This window comes from Oratosquilla oratoria, chromosome 29 (assembly GCF_046742065.1).
Source record: "Oratosquilla oratoria isolate Oo_2021 chromosome 29, ASM4674206v1, whole genome shotgun sequence".
Taxonomy (NCBI): Eukaryota; Metazoa; Arthropoda; class Malacostraca; order Stomatopoda; family Squillidae; genus Oratosquilla; species Oratosquilla oratoria.
In genome coordinates this window covers 30885027-30902790 of record NC_134805.1, presented here as the reverse complement: position 1 = coordinate 30902790, position 17764 = coordinate 30885027, and the positions used below count along the sequence as shown (strand labels likewise).

Here is a 17764-nt window from a genome sequence, read left to right as displayed (position 1 = left end):
GTGATTGTGCCAACAGCACTGTATGGGGCAGAAACATGGAATATAAGAGAAGAAGAGAGAAGGAGTTTGAATGTGTTTGAGATGAGGTGTCTGAGAAGTATGATAGGGGTTACTAGGCTAGATAGAGTGAGAAATGAGGAGGTGAGGAGGAGAACAGGGGTGGAAAGGGAGCTGGGAGATAAGGTTGATGAAAGAATATTAGGATGGTTTGGACACATGGAAAGAATGAGTGAAGAAAGACTAGTAAAAGAGGTATGGAAGGCAGATGTGGAGGGAGTGAACATGAGGGGACGTCCTAGGATGAGGTGGATGGATGGGGTGAAGGGGGCTTTGGGGAAGAGGGGAATGTCTGTTGAGGAAGGACGGGAGAGGACAGAAGACAGGGGTGAATGGAGAATGGTTGTATATGGATGATGATGTGATTGCATGAGGTGGAATGGGCGGGGGGATGGGGGGTGAGGTAGTATGTGTGAGCAAAATTTGACACAGCCCGAAGGGATTTCTCCCCGTCTTCTCCTTTTATGCAATGGGGGGACGGAGAGGGGGGTTGCCGATTTAATGAAGCGGCCTTGCTGTGGATGTGCTGTGTCTTGCGACACTGCTTCTGACCCAGGGCAGTGGACAAGGTGAAGGGATGACCCGTCATCCAGGAGGTGCTAAGATGGGAGGGAGGGTGGAGGGGTGTGGAGTGTATTCAGGGTGGGAGTGATTTTATGCCTTTTCCTTTTTGGCTACCTCCCTTGTAAGGGGGAAAAAGCCTTGGTGTATGTATGTATGTATATGTATTTGCCATAATTATAAGAACGTGGCCGGGCCAAAGCAGACAACTACACCATGATGCACTTGCATACATCATAGTACCTAACCTCAGGATTAAGGGATGAAACGTGTTTTGCAGCCAAATCTGACGTAATGGGTTTTCAAAGGTTTCTTATTTTGAACCCAGACTGCAGCATGTGCCTCTTAATTAAACTGCATATTTTGGTTTTCATTTCTGATGTTAATTTAGATTTCACCAGATTAGGGCATGTTAACAAATATTTAACAATCTTCCTAAAAAATATGGGGTAAATGAATACTCGTGTTTGTGTGTGCGTGTGTATATCTGAGTGTCCTCGTGTATGTGTACAAGCGCGTACATATGAATGAACGGGTGGAAGGATATATGCATGCAAACACATACGTACACACACACACACACACACACACACACACACACACACACACACACACACACATATATATATATATATATATATATATATATATATATATATATATATATATATATATAAATATATAAAAGTAATAAAAATGTAAAAAAAAAAATTTATGTAAAAATTTGCTCCCTAAAAAAAAAAAAGAAAAAAAAAAAATGTTTAGACAGTGGCAAAATATGGCATCAATTATGTTTGTTGTTTTTTATGTTTTTGGGGGAAAATTTGTTAATGGGGAAAAATAATTAGAATGAATATTTAACAATTCTTTCAATTTCGCTCACCTCGTCAAAGATGGCTTCCTCTCCTTGATCCTCAAGAACCCGTGTCAGCTGCGAGACACCTGTAAGAAAAAAAGATGAAATATAAAGTAAATAAATATATAAGTAATTTTCAAAATATCTATGAAATATCGATATCTGAGTTTCATGTGCTTTGAAATACAATTATATTATTCTATTTTCATTATTTGGCTACCCCCCCTTGTAAGGGGGAAAAAGCCGTTGGTATATGTATGTATGTATTTCTATTATTTACGTTTAGGAATATGTACTATGTGCATGGTATTTTATTGGATTCAGATTTATAAGATTTGTTTAAACGTCCACTACTATCACCATTATCATAACCACCACCATTATCACCAACGCTACCACGACCAATAATATTATTACCGCCATTACCACCACTATTACTACCATTATCATAAAAATACCACCATTACCACTACCATTACCACCATCACAACCACAAGTACCACCACTATTTTCACCACAACTATTACCATCACCATTACCACCACTATTACCAACACTATTACTACCACCATTACCACCACTATTACTACTACCATTACTACCACCACCCTTACCACCACCACCATTACTACCACCAATACAACGACCATTACCACCACCATCACCACCTTTACCACCAATACCACCACTATTATCACCCCTATTACTACCACCAATACCACTACCATTAACATAACCATTACCACCACCATCATATTTACCACCACCACCATTACCACCACTATTGCCATCACCATTAACACCACCATTATTATAGCGTTACTACCACCATTAAAACTACTACCATTATCACGACCATTACTATTACCATAACCACCAATACCACCATCACCACATTTACCACCATCCATTACCTCCACTATTGCCAACACCATTAACACCACCACTATTAAACTACAACCATAACCATCAATACCACCACCATCACCATAACCAATACCACCACCATCACCTTTACCACCGCCTTCATTACCACCACTACTGCCACCACCATCATCATAGCCATTACCACTACCATTAAAACCACCATTACCACCATCGCCACTACTACCACCACCAAGAACAACCACAACAAGCATAAGAAAACTGAAAATAAAAAAAATTCAAATACTCTTTATCAGAAATATGTAAAGTGCACATAAAACGTAAGTTGAATGTTCATAGGCACTGTAATAGAATTGAAATGCACAAACATTGGAAGAAAAGAGTATATATTTAAAAACAAAGAAAATGAAGCACGCAAGATGTATTCAAATACTACGTACAACGAAACCCAGATTTTACGAGAACAAAACAAAAGAAACAGTGTAATTTGTTCAGTGTAAACATCATTCTTAGCGTTCCTAGAAAAGGACTCGGAAGAAGTATAATGAGCAATTAATAGCACAAGCAGACAGAAAGAGACACACGCCCACGCACACACACACACGCGCACACACACACGCGCGCACACACGCACACACACACGCACACACACATGCGCACACACACACACACACACGCACACACACACACGCACACACACACACGCACACACACACGCACACACACACGCACACACACACACGCACACACACACGCACACACACACGCACACACACACACGCACACACACACACACACACACACACACGCACACACACACACGCACACACACGCACACACACACACACACACACACACACACACACACACACGTACACACCGCGACCCTCTATAGATATTTCAACGAAACTAGAAATCGTTACTGTTCCCCCTGTACAAAGGGACGTGAGTGTAGTGTGTCCTAGGTCAAAGCTTTACCCATGAAAATTATTGTCCGAACTCTGAAATCTTATCCGGGAGCAAGTAGCTGCCGATCACAGGTCCAACACGTGATCTAAGGCATTTGTGATTCACAGACACATGTATATAGAAATGAACATATGGATGCCTATATAAATAACTGAAAAAAATTAACTGCATACATGGATAAGTATAGACATGTATACCAGCATACACACGTCCAAATTAGGAGAGATAAGGAATTGTGTAGATAATTGTTAAAAATGTTTCTGCTTCTTAAGCATGATCACAGGGACCTGTATCACCTAGCGCTGTCTATTCTCAACCCACTATTCTCTTCCCTTCTCCTTCCTACCCCCTCCTCCCTCAACCCCCTCCTTCCTCAACCCCCTCCTCCCTCAACCCCCTCCTCCCTCAACCCCCTCCTCCCTCAACCCCCTCCTCCTCAACCCCCTCCTCCTCAACCCCCACCTCCCTCAACCCCCACCTCCCTCAACCCCCTCCTCCCTCAACCCCCTCCTCCCTCCTCCCTCAACCCCCTCCTCCCTCAACCCCCTCCTCCCTCAACCCCTCTTCCTCCCTCAGCCCCTCCCTCCCCCTCAACCCCTCCTCCCTCTCAACCCCTCCTCCCCCTCAACCCCTCCTCCTCCCTCAACCCCTCCTCCCCCTCAACCCCCTCCTCCCTCAACCCCCTCCTCCCTCAACCCCCTCCTCCCTCAACCCCCTCCTCCCTCAACCCCCTCCTCCCTCAACCCCCTCCTCCCTCAACCCCCTCCTCCCTCAACCCCGTACTCCCTCAACCCCCTCCTCCCTCAACCCCCTCCTCCCTCAACCTCCTTCTCCCTCAACCTCCTTCTCCCTCAACCTCCTTCTCCCTCAACCTCCTTCTCCCTCAACCTCCTTCTCCCTCAACCTCCTTCTCCCTCAACCTCCTCCATCCCGTTTAAATGTTGTAATTCTTTCTTTGTGATGAGGGAGGTAAGGAGGTAAGTAATAAGGATAAAAGAAAGGAAGGAGAGAAGGAGAGGGTGAGGAAGGCAGAGGGAAGGGGGGGGGGAAGGAAGGCAGAGAGGGAAGGGGTGAAAAGAATATGAAACCATGCTTCTAGTAACCGGGGATTTTCAATACATCGAAGCTTTCGTTGCGAATAAAGGAGATTTCAGAGAATTTCCAATAAAGAGAACTCTCGCTTTATATGAGACACCCAGAATCAATGAAACCTTTTCACGCTCCTTGCTTAACTCAAGACGAGTAAAAGTGGCTGGGATGCCCCTCTGATTCTGAACGCCTTGTATGCTCATAGCTTCGGGGGTAGAAGAGCAAAGTGTTTGGAGCAGTCAGGCGAGCGTCATACAATACCTTCAATCTTCTTCACCCTCAGGCCAAAGGAGGCAAAGCATCACGGAATGGTATATACCTTGTTCTTTTTCTTTCTACTTTCCTTCTACTTTTTAAAGTATGAAAAAATAGAGAGAGGAAAAAAGAGAGTAAGAAAGAAAAAGAGGGAGAAAGAAAGAAAAAGACAAAATGAGAAAGAAAAGAAAGTGATGCGCGCACGCACACACGCACACACACACACACACACACACACACACACACACACACACACACACACACACACACACACACTATATATATATATATATATATATAATAGAGAAAATATATTATATATATATATATATATGTGTGTGTGTGTGTGTGGAGAGAGAAAGAGAGATTTATATTTCATATACGTTAACTATAAATGTCCTCTAGAATTTTAAACGTATTCAATGTACAACAACTGTGTTATTAACATTATCTTGACGTCAGCTAGAATAAAACCATTGGTTGCTACACAGTGGCAAATAGGATAAGATCAGAGTTCTACCTACTCATAATTGCCTCTTCTCATCAATCTTACGGCCAAGGAAGCGTGTCAGTAAGTCTGTGAGCGCTGTTGCGTGACGGTAGCTGAAAACTCTCATCACATGGAACGGTTCAACTACCCGCTATCATCTACTGCCAGTAATATCCTACACTTAAGAAATCGGAGCAACGAGGGCTGTTTAGTAATTGTATCAGAATTAGTGAGACTTTTACCAAGACAAAATGCTTGAGACTAGTTAAGGGAACAAAAAAGAAAATGCAGAGGAATAGGAGAGAGAGAGAGAGAGAAAAAAAAGGAGATTAAGAATAGAATAACGTGACTCCAAAAAGGCACTACACACACAAAACGGGAACAGGATATTGGGAACAAGTGAAGATCTTAACAAGTTATACAACGAAACGTGTATATGTATACATATATAAATATGTATGTGTGTATGTATTGTATGCATGTATGTACGTGTGTACAGTGTGTATGAAGGGGGTCGAAGATAATTTAGTGAATAGTAAGGATAGGGAGAGGCTATGTGTGCGATGCGAGCCGTTGCTCCAACTGTCGTGGGTGGGGAATTGGGTGTGTGTGTGTTATACATGAGCTCTGAGCTCTCATCCGTGAGGGTAGTAGCTGTCGATCACGAGTCCAACACGTGATCCAAGACGATGGTGGTGAATTACGCACACACGCACTCGAACGCACACTTCATGTGACGTCATTTCAAACCCCTCCTCCGGTCACGTGACCACACCGTATAATTAATTTCTTCAGTTATGAAATAGGACAATATATATACTATATACAGAATATTATTTACCGTTTGGATGAGATTATATTTGATTTTCTCTTTGGGTCACCCTCTTAGGCATATAATCTCCTTGAAAGCGCATCTAATATTTACATAAAGATAAAGGTCGCTGTTGCCTCAAATGTCTGCAAACACACAATGTAGATTGCACTTGTTTTTTTTGTTTTTTTTATCAATTTTTCCTCACATGGACAAACACCGAGAATGGTATGAGCGCAATATCATGAAACATACATTCACGATAACGCAAAAGAAATGTATAAAAGCGTATACATTGTGCAAAGATTAGAACAATGCCGGTATACTGTACATACGCACGCGTATATCTCCTTGTTTATATGCACACGTACAAATGCACGCGCACATGCATACAGCTCGCACGCTAACACACATACGCACACACATACGCACACACATACGCACACACATACGCACACACATACGCACACACATACGCACACACATACGCACACACATACGCACACACATACGCACACACATACGCATACACATACGCACACACGCACGCACATACGCACACACATACGCACACACATACGCACACACATACGCACACACATACGTACACACATACGCACACACATACGCACACAAATACGCACACACACACACACACACACACACACACGTTCACTTTACGCATTTTGTTTTTGATACATTTTTTCTACTCTTTTTGAAGTATTTTTGAAAATGGGAGAGTTTTGGAGCCTCGGTGTCTAAAGCTCCTTTTTTTTTTTTTTTTTCTCTCCTACACTGTGCTTAGAATAACCCACCCAAGATTCAAACTCGTAATACTTTTAATCTAAACTTTCCTTTTTTTTTTCGGGATAAATTTTTTTTTTTTTTTTTTTTTTTTTTTTTTTTCTTGCTATCTTAGTATTTTTCTGTGATTAAACTATCTAACATCTTGGTTATGAAATGAAAAAGCTTGATCTTAAGTCGAGTGAAGCCTTATTTCCGGGCTTTACGTCGTAATTTTGTAAAAGCGATTGTGTGTGTTTGTGTTTGTGACTTGTTCGAATGTGTTCGTGATATGAAGATATGGACAAAATACTGTTTCATTAAATTTCTTGCCTAGAATAAGATATATCCAAAACCATCACTTTTGCCCACTGTGGGCGGGAGATAGGGCATATGAGTTACTAATAGCTTCCAGGGATCGATCCTAGAACCATAATTTTCTTTATAAACAGAATTTTGTAAAATGAACTTAATGGAAGGTGGTTCAAATCCTCCAAGAGTCAACGCGTGATGGCAGTAAGAGTGTTCAATCTCGCATCCCTAGCTCCGGCAGAGGAATTCATACTTAGTCACATCGTAGAGCAGGTAGTACCTGAGTAATTGAAGAAGCCAGAAGGTGATTTGGAAGTGGTTTTTGGAATGGGTGGAAATATCATTTTTGGTTGATTATTGGCTATATTATTTGTACATCAATTTACCCTATTCAATCTCTCTGCATCCTCCCCCCTCCCACGGCAGATAACGATAATCATGATAATATACATATGCTTTTAAGCTGAATAGATTCACATGACCCCAACTAAATCAAATTGAGATAAATCGACAAGCTTCAATGAACGTAACAGGAAAATCTATTCTTGGTCTTTCTATTAAAGAATTGATGGTATCAAGAAGTAGTGAGCTGGTCTTGTATTGAAAGCAGTTAATCTTGTCCCAACCACCCAATTTTCGGATATAGGATTACGATTAATCCACTTCTGAGTCCTGGTTCTTTGGAAAACAGAAATGCGGCTCTCAAATTAGAATTGAATTATTTCCTAAGAATACTTTGAAACACGCGTAGGACCTCAGTCAGTAGTCTGCTGCCCAGTATAGTGATCTATGTTACAGTAGCCATACTTTTATTTTGAGTGTAATGCTTAATTGATCATAAATACACCAGATCTGTTGTAGTTAGAATTTTCATTTTGACACGCGTAAAGACATTTTCATCATACATGGTGGCGCATTCATAAACGTGCGGATCTCGTATATTCTTAGTTGTAGGTTTGAATCCCGCACTGTTATCTGCCCTAGTAGACACTAAAGTACATTATAAAGTTAAGAATGTAAAAGGGAACAGTACCTAACGCAATGATGAAAAATAACAAGTGCAGCTTCTAGATTCAAAGTTAATTGTAGCGGTGATGTATACACATCGAATGATAGGACAGTGATTAGATCCGAGTTTGTATCTTATTCAAAATATTACAAACCTTTTTAAATTCCCGTTAAAGGTGTGTGTGTCTGCTTGTAATTGCTTGTGTGTGTGTTCTTTTTTGTGGTTGTGCGTGTGTGTGTGTGTGTGTGTGTGTGTGTGTGTGTGTCTGTGTGTGTGTGTCTGTGTGTGTGTGCATATGTGCGCGTTTGCGTGTGCGTATGTACTATCCGATTAATGCAAAATGTGTATAAATTTGTTGCTTCTCGTTACAATGGTAACACGTGTAATCCATTGAAATGTGGCTTATGAAGTCCGTAGACTACACAAACTCGCCAGGTATTGAGCTCATCTCGAGGAGGCCCCGCGCATTTACATAAACCACTTCTCTCCCATCTCGGGTATCCCAGGATGTTCTAGAGAATTTAATGCTGCTTGGAGTATCGAGAGAATCTGCATTGCAAATTTATATATTGTTTTGCATATTGATATAATACCTGCAATCGGAGCATAGTGGAGATTTATCTATCTGTATGCTGGTATTAACCTAAAAGAATGAATAAACTTGACCATTTGGACACTGTTGGATAATTGTTGATGTGTTTTGATAATTAAGGAAGGAAAATAAAAATTGGCAACTAAGTGTACGAAGACAGATTACTCCCCAATAATAATAAAAAAGCCTCGTGCCTCTGGTCCGTAGGGGTGTTCCTAAAGTCCCTAATATATTGTCGCCATGAAACTTAGGCACTCACTACACAATACGGAGAACATAGTTATGAAGACTTATGACACTGCAACATGGGACATATGTCATTGTTTAGTAGTGATCTTGTTCATGTGTGTCTCGTTGTACTACTCATATTAATAGAACATGGCAAGACACATTATATAATATAATTGGAACGTACTCTCAAGAGTTTGTAGTTATGAAAATTATATTCCTTGAATTACAAAATGTGGATACGGTATGGGTAATTTTCTTTCAAAGTTTATTATTATTTTTTTTTTTTTACTTGGAATCGGTGTGTACTGACTAAATGTGGCAAGATGTATTAATAACTCGGGAGTATATATATTAGTTTATCAATATTCCTTGCAGGGTTGTGACAGACATCAATGGACTGATTAATGTAACGATTCACTGAAATGCCAACATTGTATCGCAGTCTAATGAATACATGCGTAAAAAATACATACATATATACAAACATGTGTACATACATGGTTTACATGCTTTACATACATGTATACATGATACATATACACACATACATATGTATACATATACAGTACTTGCCTCGATATGTAACTTGTTTTGACAATTCAGCAATCTAGTCTCCTACAGAAACAACTCCAGAAAATAAATTGTCCCCCCAAAAAAAATAAAAGAGTAAAATCTATCGACATCGTTGCAAAATTGCAACAAGACTCCTTTGTTTCCATTTCTTGCCGTGCTCATGAATAAGATTCTCGATTTAGCATCTTGGGACGAAGTGCATTGGGTTCTTGAAATGAATATCGCAGCTTGACTAGATTTAGCCAAAGGGTCGTGATTGCTGAACGCACCCTCTGGCACTCTGAAAATATCGGGCAATCTCTCGCATTATCTGGCACTATCAGGCATTCTCTGGCACTGTCTAGCACTATCAGGCATTCTCTGCCAGTATATGCCCTTATCTGACGCTATCTGCTACTCTCTGGCACTCTCTGGTAATATGGACTGAAACGCACTCTCTGGGGATTGTCATATGTAATACATTCGTATTATGAATGCAAAAACCTCGGAAACGTACGTATACAAGGTTACACATACGTCCTTCGTGGTTTGGCTGTTCAGCCTTTAAGGCTCATTTCCTCGGCTATGTATGTATAAAATGACCATTTACCACTATGACACAGTGGCGTACCTGACTGAATTTCTTCTGGTTAAAGACAGGCGATTTTATACGTCAAAGGAGGCGATTTCCTGAATGAAAGGTTTTTATTGGACGAGACCCGTTCAAGGTGTATCATTCTGTTTTTTTTTAAGTAATATAGATTCTCTTCATAGCCAGAATAGAATATATTAAGTACTTCAACAACATGAATGTGATGAAGTTATCCTGTAATGCTATTTTAATTCCTTCAATAATGGCGCTTTGTACTAAATAATCATAAACATTTCTATACAATTTTATTTTGTAATTATGATGTTGTCCCCGTGAGGTCAGGGTCGAAAGAGTTATCGTTCAGATTGGGGTCCTTGATATATTAAATTGTTTAAAACTTGTCATTCTATTAAACGGGTTAAATCTAAAGTAAGACAGGAAGAAAGTAAAGCCTGCTATAGGCTTTCCTTTCCTGAATTTTTTCTTCTGACTTTGATCTGTTTACATTAACATTAGTTGCTGGAGTATCAAGCTCTGAAACAAAGTTGTATTTGATACAATGGACCAATAGTAAAATAAATACAAAAATATAGGATAATGAAATTTGAGAATAGTTAAAAAATCTTAGGAAGCAATGCTGACAATAGTTTGTTAGATTGAAGTAAACAAAGTATAAATTGAGTGTCACTTCAAATTTTGTGTACTTGACATTCTTAGCTCAGCAGTGTTATGCAACAAACGACTTGGTTTGCAATAACAAAGTTTGAGGAAAAATGTGAATAAAAACGTTTTACTCATGACTAAATGGGTTGGAATTAATGAAAATTAATGGCAAGGGAACATAAGCCTAACTTAGGTGCCATTAGCATAGCATAAACCCCATAAGCAAAGCTTAAGTGTCGTAGGTATAACTAAAGTGCCATATGCTTGGTATTCTACTCATATCTGCTGGGCACACAGCGTTATATCGTTGAATGGCTACCTGCATTGCATTTAAATGTTCAACTCTGCCTTTGTCTCGCTCTAAATAGCTCCAAATTGCGACGCTTTGCACACAAATCTAGAAAACAGTCGTTGTCGTGGCACTTGATGAGCTTTCCATCAGTTTACGGACAATTTCTCACTGACAGAAATCGTGCAAAATATTTGTGCGAATTTCATGAGTGTATTTTTCTTCGATGTTGAACAAATTGCTATATTAGATATGTTTATTGGATAATAAACGACTGTCGCGTAAAAACAATGTTCTACCTGTGATATTAACACAGTTGATATGTTAAATCTTAATTTTTGATAATAATGGAAACGCATTTTACATAATACAATCCATATTTTTATGCAAATGTTAAATAGATTATAATATAAATCCGGTACATTTATTTTTGAACATAAATTGCACAAAAATATCATATTATTGGATGATATTGCAATTCTAAAACGAAAGCTAGCTTCAAAATTACAAAAGCTTTTGCAAATAATTTTACATTTTTAATCTTGTTTCTCTTGTTTTTTTTAGACAAATCTGTACCTTTTTTGAATAAACTGACACATATTCTGACTTGTAATTAATCTGATCACCTTAATCCGATTATAAGTGCTCGACTTGAATATTTATTTTAGATAACATAGAATAATTTTTATTCAATCGAGACAATTATTTGTTTCTCAAAAGGCTTATGAAGTTGTAATATAATACAAGTCAACTTTTTAAATCTTAAAGTAGAATTAAAAAATCAAGGTATTCAGATGTATTTTGGTCGATCTCATAACATGGGTGCGTGCAAATCCAGTAAATATCGTCATTTAAGTTATATTTCTTGCGTTGCCATGACAACGCGAGTGAAAGCTGTTGACCGCTATTGAGTCTCCTCACAACACCTGATTCCGTGAGATGCACAAAATTATTTTGAATTAAATAAAAATATATATTTTTATTTTTGGTGCCGCCAGATGATTTTATTCGTCTACCTGAGGACATTTGGTTGTTATGAGTACTAACTTCATTAATTCTGAATATGTCGATATTTTACATTTTTAAGTGGGCTGCAAAATATGAAATAATTCTATCAAATGCACGTAATGCTTGTATAGTTAGTTCATTATAAAATGTGATATGATCTGCACTGAGACACACACATAGGCAGATCAGTAGACAGGCAGAAAGACAGTAAAAACAGATAGGAAGACGAGCATAGACAGATAGGAAGATAGACAAGTACAAACAAGATGCTAAAGTATTCGTCATATGTAATTTTGTACAATCAGTGACATCTCTGTGGACCAGATTATCGTAGCATTCTGTGATTAAAAACAAAATTCTACTCATAAAATAATACTGATCATTTTAAACCTTTACTAACACCTTGTTTTGTTATCCTTCTTAAACCTCTCCTCGTTGACATGGTACTAGTTTAGTAACCGCTTGTGCTACCTGCAAGTTATCTTACCCAGCAAGTAAGTGTTTACACAAGGATAGTTTGGAGGCAAGTTGACTAACTTTACGTTGATATTGTTCAAGTAGAGGGGTAGTTAACAAGTCGCTAGCACTAACGACTACTAAACTAGCCCCTGTCATCAAGGCCTTACCACCCTTACCCCTCCACCCTCTTCAGTGTGGTATTGCCAGCACGGATAGAAGCGCTGGTTATTTTCGACACTACTTACTCGAGGTACGTACACTTGGTTGGGTTGTTGTGAATCCAGGTGATGTTTTTATGAAACTCGGCCACACTGGCTTGGGCCAGAGTGAGTATCATCTCTCTTGAATTCTGTCTTAGAGTGTCTTTTTCTTGGATATGATATTCCCATCTTTTCCTTGTCTATGGTTACAAGAAAATGGTTGGACTTGCTTTATGTGGCTCACAAGAATATCACTTTCGTCTCTTGGCTCTGTATAGAAAATTTTTCATCTCTGTGAATTACATGTACCCTTTGCCTAGATGAATTCGAAGTCAACCCTAAAAATATATATTCTCCTTGCATGTTTTCCTTGACTGTCATTTTGTTTTTGTGTTTCTTTTTCTGATATTTGATTTTAGTTATATTACAAATTATGTATTTTTTTGGTCATTACATAGTACTGCAAATAGCAAAGTGAGGACTCTACCATTACCTTTATCTCCTAGCTATTTCATGGCTCATTTCTTAATCTCATACACTGTAAATGATGTCTCAATGAAAACTTTACTTCTTTTGATATTTTGAGTGTATTTTCACTACGAAATGGTTTAATTTTTTCCCAGCTGTTTTGAGTGACAGCTTCTCTCGATGAATTGCTAGATGTTGGATGGGGATAATTCGCTGCATCATTGCAAGACTGTCGTAACTCAAAAGTTTCAAGTACAGAGTTACATTGGTTTATAAGAATGCCGAATAATTCTGCGTCTTTTGGTAATAAAGTCGTAAGTCAAGTGGAGCCCTATTTACCTAATCAAGATGCTAAGTTTTGTTGCTTAGGGTAAAATTATTAAAGTTATAGGACTTAGATACTTTAAAATGCTTCTCCTGAGAAATCACGAAATTTCAGTTACGACAGTCTTGCAATGATGCAGCGAATTGTCCTTCTTTGTCTTTTTGTCCCTTGGTTTCACTCACGAGTGGAGGCAAAAGTCTTTTCTTGCGTTTGACTCTCACGTTCTGCCACTCCGATGCCCATCATCAGGAATAAAAATGAAAGGAGACGTGAATTATTCAGACAGAAACACTGGTTCATGGGTACCGGTTACGAAGCAAAACGTGTTAGAAGAAAGAGAATAAGGAAAGAATAAAGAAATAAAAGAAAAAGATTAAATGTATTTTCTTACTTCATCTCCCAGTAGAAGGGTCAGTGGTACAATCGTGTTTTTCCATCTGGCTCTATCGGCATTACTGACATAAAAACAAATTTCTAAGTATTGATTATTCAGGCTTTGAAATGGATACAGAATATTCCATTTCTGGATAGAAAAAAATATCATGCGTCGGAAACACGATAGCCACTGGAAACTAAAAAAAAATAAGAATAAAAAAAATAATGCAAAAGATGAAGGTTTGTTGTACAAATCTCCAGAATCAGTGCCATGAAATGGCCCATCGGGAAATCCAGCGGGTTACATAGAGCTGTCGTTTGATCAAGACAAATACCAAAGAGTTTCAGAGGCCCTTTTATAGTCTTAAATCTATTACTTCAAGTAATGTATCAGAAGATAGATTCCACGTTCTCCCCAGAGCTTTTCAATCTGGAGGCCCTATTCCTCCTCCTCCCCCTCTCCCCCTCCTCTCCCTCTCCCCCTCCTCTCCCTCTCCCCCTCCTCTCCCTCTCCCCCTCCTCTCCCTCTCCCCCTCCTCTCCCTCTCCCCCTCCTCCCCATCTCCCCCTCCTCCCCCTCTCCCCATCTCCCCCTCCCCCCCCCTCCCCCTCCTCCCTCCTCCACCTCCCCCTCCTCCCCCTCCCCCTCCTCCCCCTCTCCCCTTCCTCCCCCTCTCCCCCTCCTCCCCCTCTCCCCCTCCTCCCCTTCCTCCCTCCTCCCCCTCTCCCCCTTCTCCCTCTCTCCCCCTCCCTCCCAAAGACGTACTCTCGCCCTGAGGGACTCGGGTTTACAAATGAAGCTACAAACTGAACATCAGTAGATGCAAGACGATTTTATTCAAAGGAGACCTTTTGGTTCATACCTAGGTCGGATGCGAAAAAATATATAATAATGATAAATAAAAATTAATAAATAAAAATAAAGAAATAAAATAAATAAATGTATAGGTGTAATTCACAAAGTTATGTCGTAGCACATTTGCAAAATGATACTGAATGCATAGGTATAGTTAAATAATAAACAAACACATAAATGGTAAATAATAATAAATTGACAGAAAAATAACAATAAATGAAAATCAAGCAAATAATAAAAGAAGAGGATGAAGTCTGTATGAAATAAAGAACACGCGGAGAACCCATGGCCTAGCGTTATTTAGAAGATCGCATCACTATTTTACGTATATAAACAGAATTCTTTATAGTCTGTTTCGTGGTTGAATGTTGCAAAATAGACCGATTTTTCGTGGTAACTGAGGATTTATTGTAAATTGTATTGTGAAGGTCTTTCTCGAGGGGGCAAATGTGAAATTGCTTCACTATAAGTTGTTGTCGCAAGATGACTTTCCTTTGCTCTGAAAGACTTTTCATTCCAATTTCCAGGTGAAACGTTGCAGTACAAACTTCAGCAGCCTCACCCTGAAGGCCATGTAAGCGTATAACATTGCAGTATTACCTAAATGTAACGTTCATCACCAAAAGTCTACGCTCATGTTGCACCAGTATATAGTTTGTTTTCAGTTGATCCATTTAAGAAAAGAGTTGTTTTGCGAGAGTTGTCGTTATATTCTCTTTTGAGGATGAGAAGTTTTTCAAAGTTTCGTACAATTGCATGACGGCAGCGAGTGTAGACTTTGTCTCAATGGGACGTCGGATTTTGCATATATAATTCTGGTTAAATCCAGAGAACTTTATTCAGTTGATGTAGGCTTCGTGCAAAAAATAAATAAATAAATAAATAAATAAAATAAATCCAATACTATGAAATATTCTGGAGAACGCAAAAGGACTTGATTTAACTGAGGACCTTATGTACGCAGGAGAAATGTGTACCGTAGCATTTCGTACAAAAATCGCACGATTTTGTTTGGCTGACATGTCGGCTCTTGACTGCATAATGAAGTGGTCCGATGCTTCTGACAACACATTCCATAATGTACCGTGGAATGTTGCAAATGTCAGCCCTCAGTATGAGCCCCAACAAACAGCAGGACACACACATTTTTCTTTTTATCTTAACCTGACAAGAAAATGAAGAGAGAGTTGACGGGTTTTGAAAATGAACAGAAATAAGAGAAATTTCTGCTGTTCATCTTGTAGGACCACAATTAGCATATGCACACACGCGCACACACACACACACACACACGCACACACACACACACACACACACACACACACACACACACACACACACACACACACACACACACACACACACATACATACATATATATGCATAAATATTTATAAACATACATGCTTATATACATACATACACACAGTACATACCTACCTACATACATACATACATACAAGCGTATTTACATACTTATATATATACACATGTACATACATACATACAAACATATATACATATACATATATACATATATACATACATACGCAAACACACATACGTGCGTATACACTTTATAAAACGCACGCATGTGTAAAACCATATGAAAAAACAAGGATGGTTGGTGCACTGCCTCTTTTGAATTTATTTTGGTTTTAAAAAAGCATCACCTTGAATACAGATGTAGAGATGAATCATGTTTTCCTTTTAGGATTTTATGTTGAATAAAGAATGAGTTTTGAAAAGACATTTGATGCACCATTCATAACTGTTGCAAGGGGGATAGAATTGTTGATTATTTGATTTGGTGTGAACATGCAATACATTGGTAAATGTGTTCAGAGAATAAAGAACAAGAATCTGATTGATCCAAAATAAAATACCGGCAGAGGTATGTAAATGTTTAAGAGAAATGACAGTTGAGTATATGACTAGATTGAAAAAAAAATAATATTCGATAACAAGGGGATGGCATATGAGAGAAAAAGCAATGTACTTGTACCATTTTTTAACAATATGGGTGATGTATTGAGGTGCAGTTAATAAGCGACGTTACAAGGTGTTGTGGGAAAGAGTAGTGGCAATTCATGAGTGCTAGAGTGATTTTATGTCACGAAAGAGTACTGCAAATGTGTTTGGTATACGAGTGTTGATGGAGAAATGTATAAAGAAGCTCAGAAGTTTTCTTTTGTGTTTATGGACTTAAAGAAAGCTCATGACAGAATGCAGAGAAGTTTTTGTGTTATATGGTGAAAATTGGCGTGTTAGATAAATGATTATGGAGAAGGATACGAGTATAGATGAAGTTGGTGCTGCAGGAATAGGGCGTATAATAACAATACCAGAACAATTTAAGGTGGAAATGGGATTCCTTCAGGGATCGGCTCGAAGCCATTTGTTCGTAACGTTGATAGACAGATTGACGTACGAGGTTCGACAGGTGTCTCCATGTACTCTGATCTTCGTGAATGACATTGTCATCTATAGCAAGAGGATGCAGAGGATAGAGGCGAGCTTGGGGAGGTGGAGGGACGTTCTAGGGAAAAAGGGGTTGAAAACCGGTACGAAGTATAAGAAAATGTGCCTGGATAAGGAGAGCGGTAGAATACTGAAAGGAGTGTAACTCATGAAAGTTTACGAGTGGAAGCACTTGAGGTCTACTGTTCAGAGTCTCAGAGTGGTGAAGGATAAAAGTGTAGAAAGTTTAGAATAGGTCGTGAAGATTTGCAGGGAAGGGGAGTCTTCAAGAGTGAGAGTAAGTTTATAATACAGTAGTGATACCAGCTATGATATATGATTTAAAGACTGTGGTACTGACATGACAGGAGCAAAAGGTGGTACAGTTGTAGATATTGTTATTATTGTTAGGAATGACCTAAGGGAGTTGCTTAATACCTTCCTTTACAAAGCAGAATATGTAAATTAGTTTTGTTTGACATCAGACTATATTATTGATTTTCTTGTAACCTTTCGGTAAAATAAATAACAGAAATATATAGATAATTACTGCAGGACCACCAAACTAACCCCTGAGGGGACGATGCAAACTCTGTATCATATCACAGCGACTTAATC

At 38.9% G+C, this 17764-nt stretch overlaps 1 protein-coding gene across 1 annotated transcript in view; it reads right to left on the bottom strand.

Moving 5' to 3' along the window:
• Positions 1 to 17764, bottom strand: part of LOC143040833 (otoferlin-like) — a 373699-nt gene that overhangs the window by 30078 nt on the left and 325857 nt on the right. The window contains exon 3 of the mRNA XM_076212272.1: positions 1502 to 1560. Coding sequence (XP_076068387.1) covers positions 1502 to 1560 — 59 coding nt within the window. The remainder of the gene's footprint in view (positions 1 to 1501; positions 1561 to 17764) is intronic.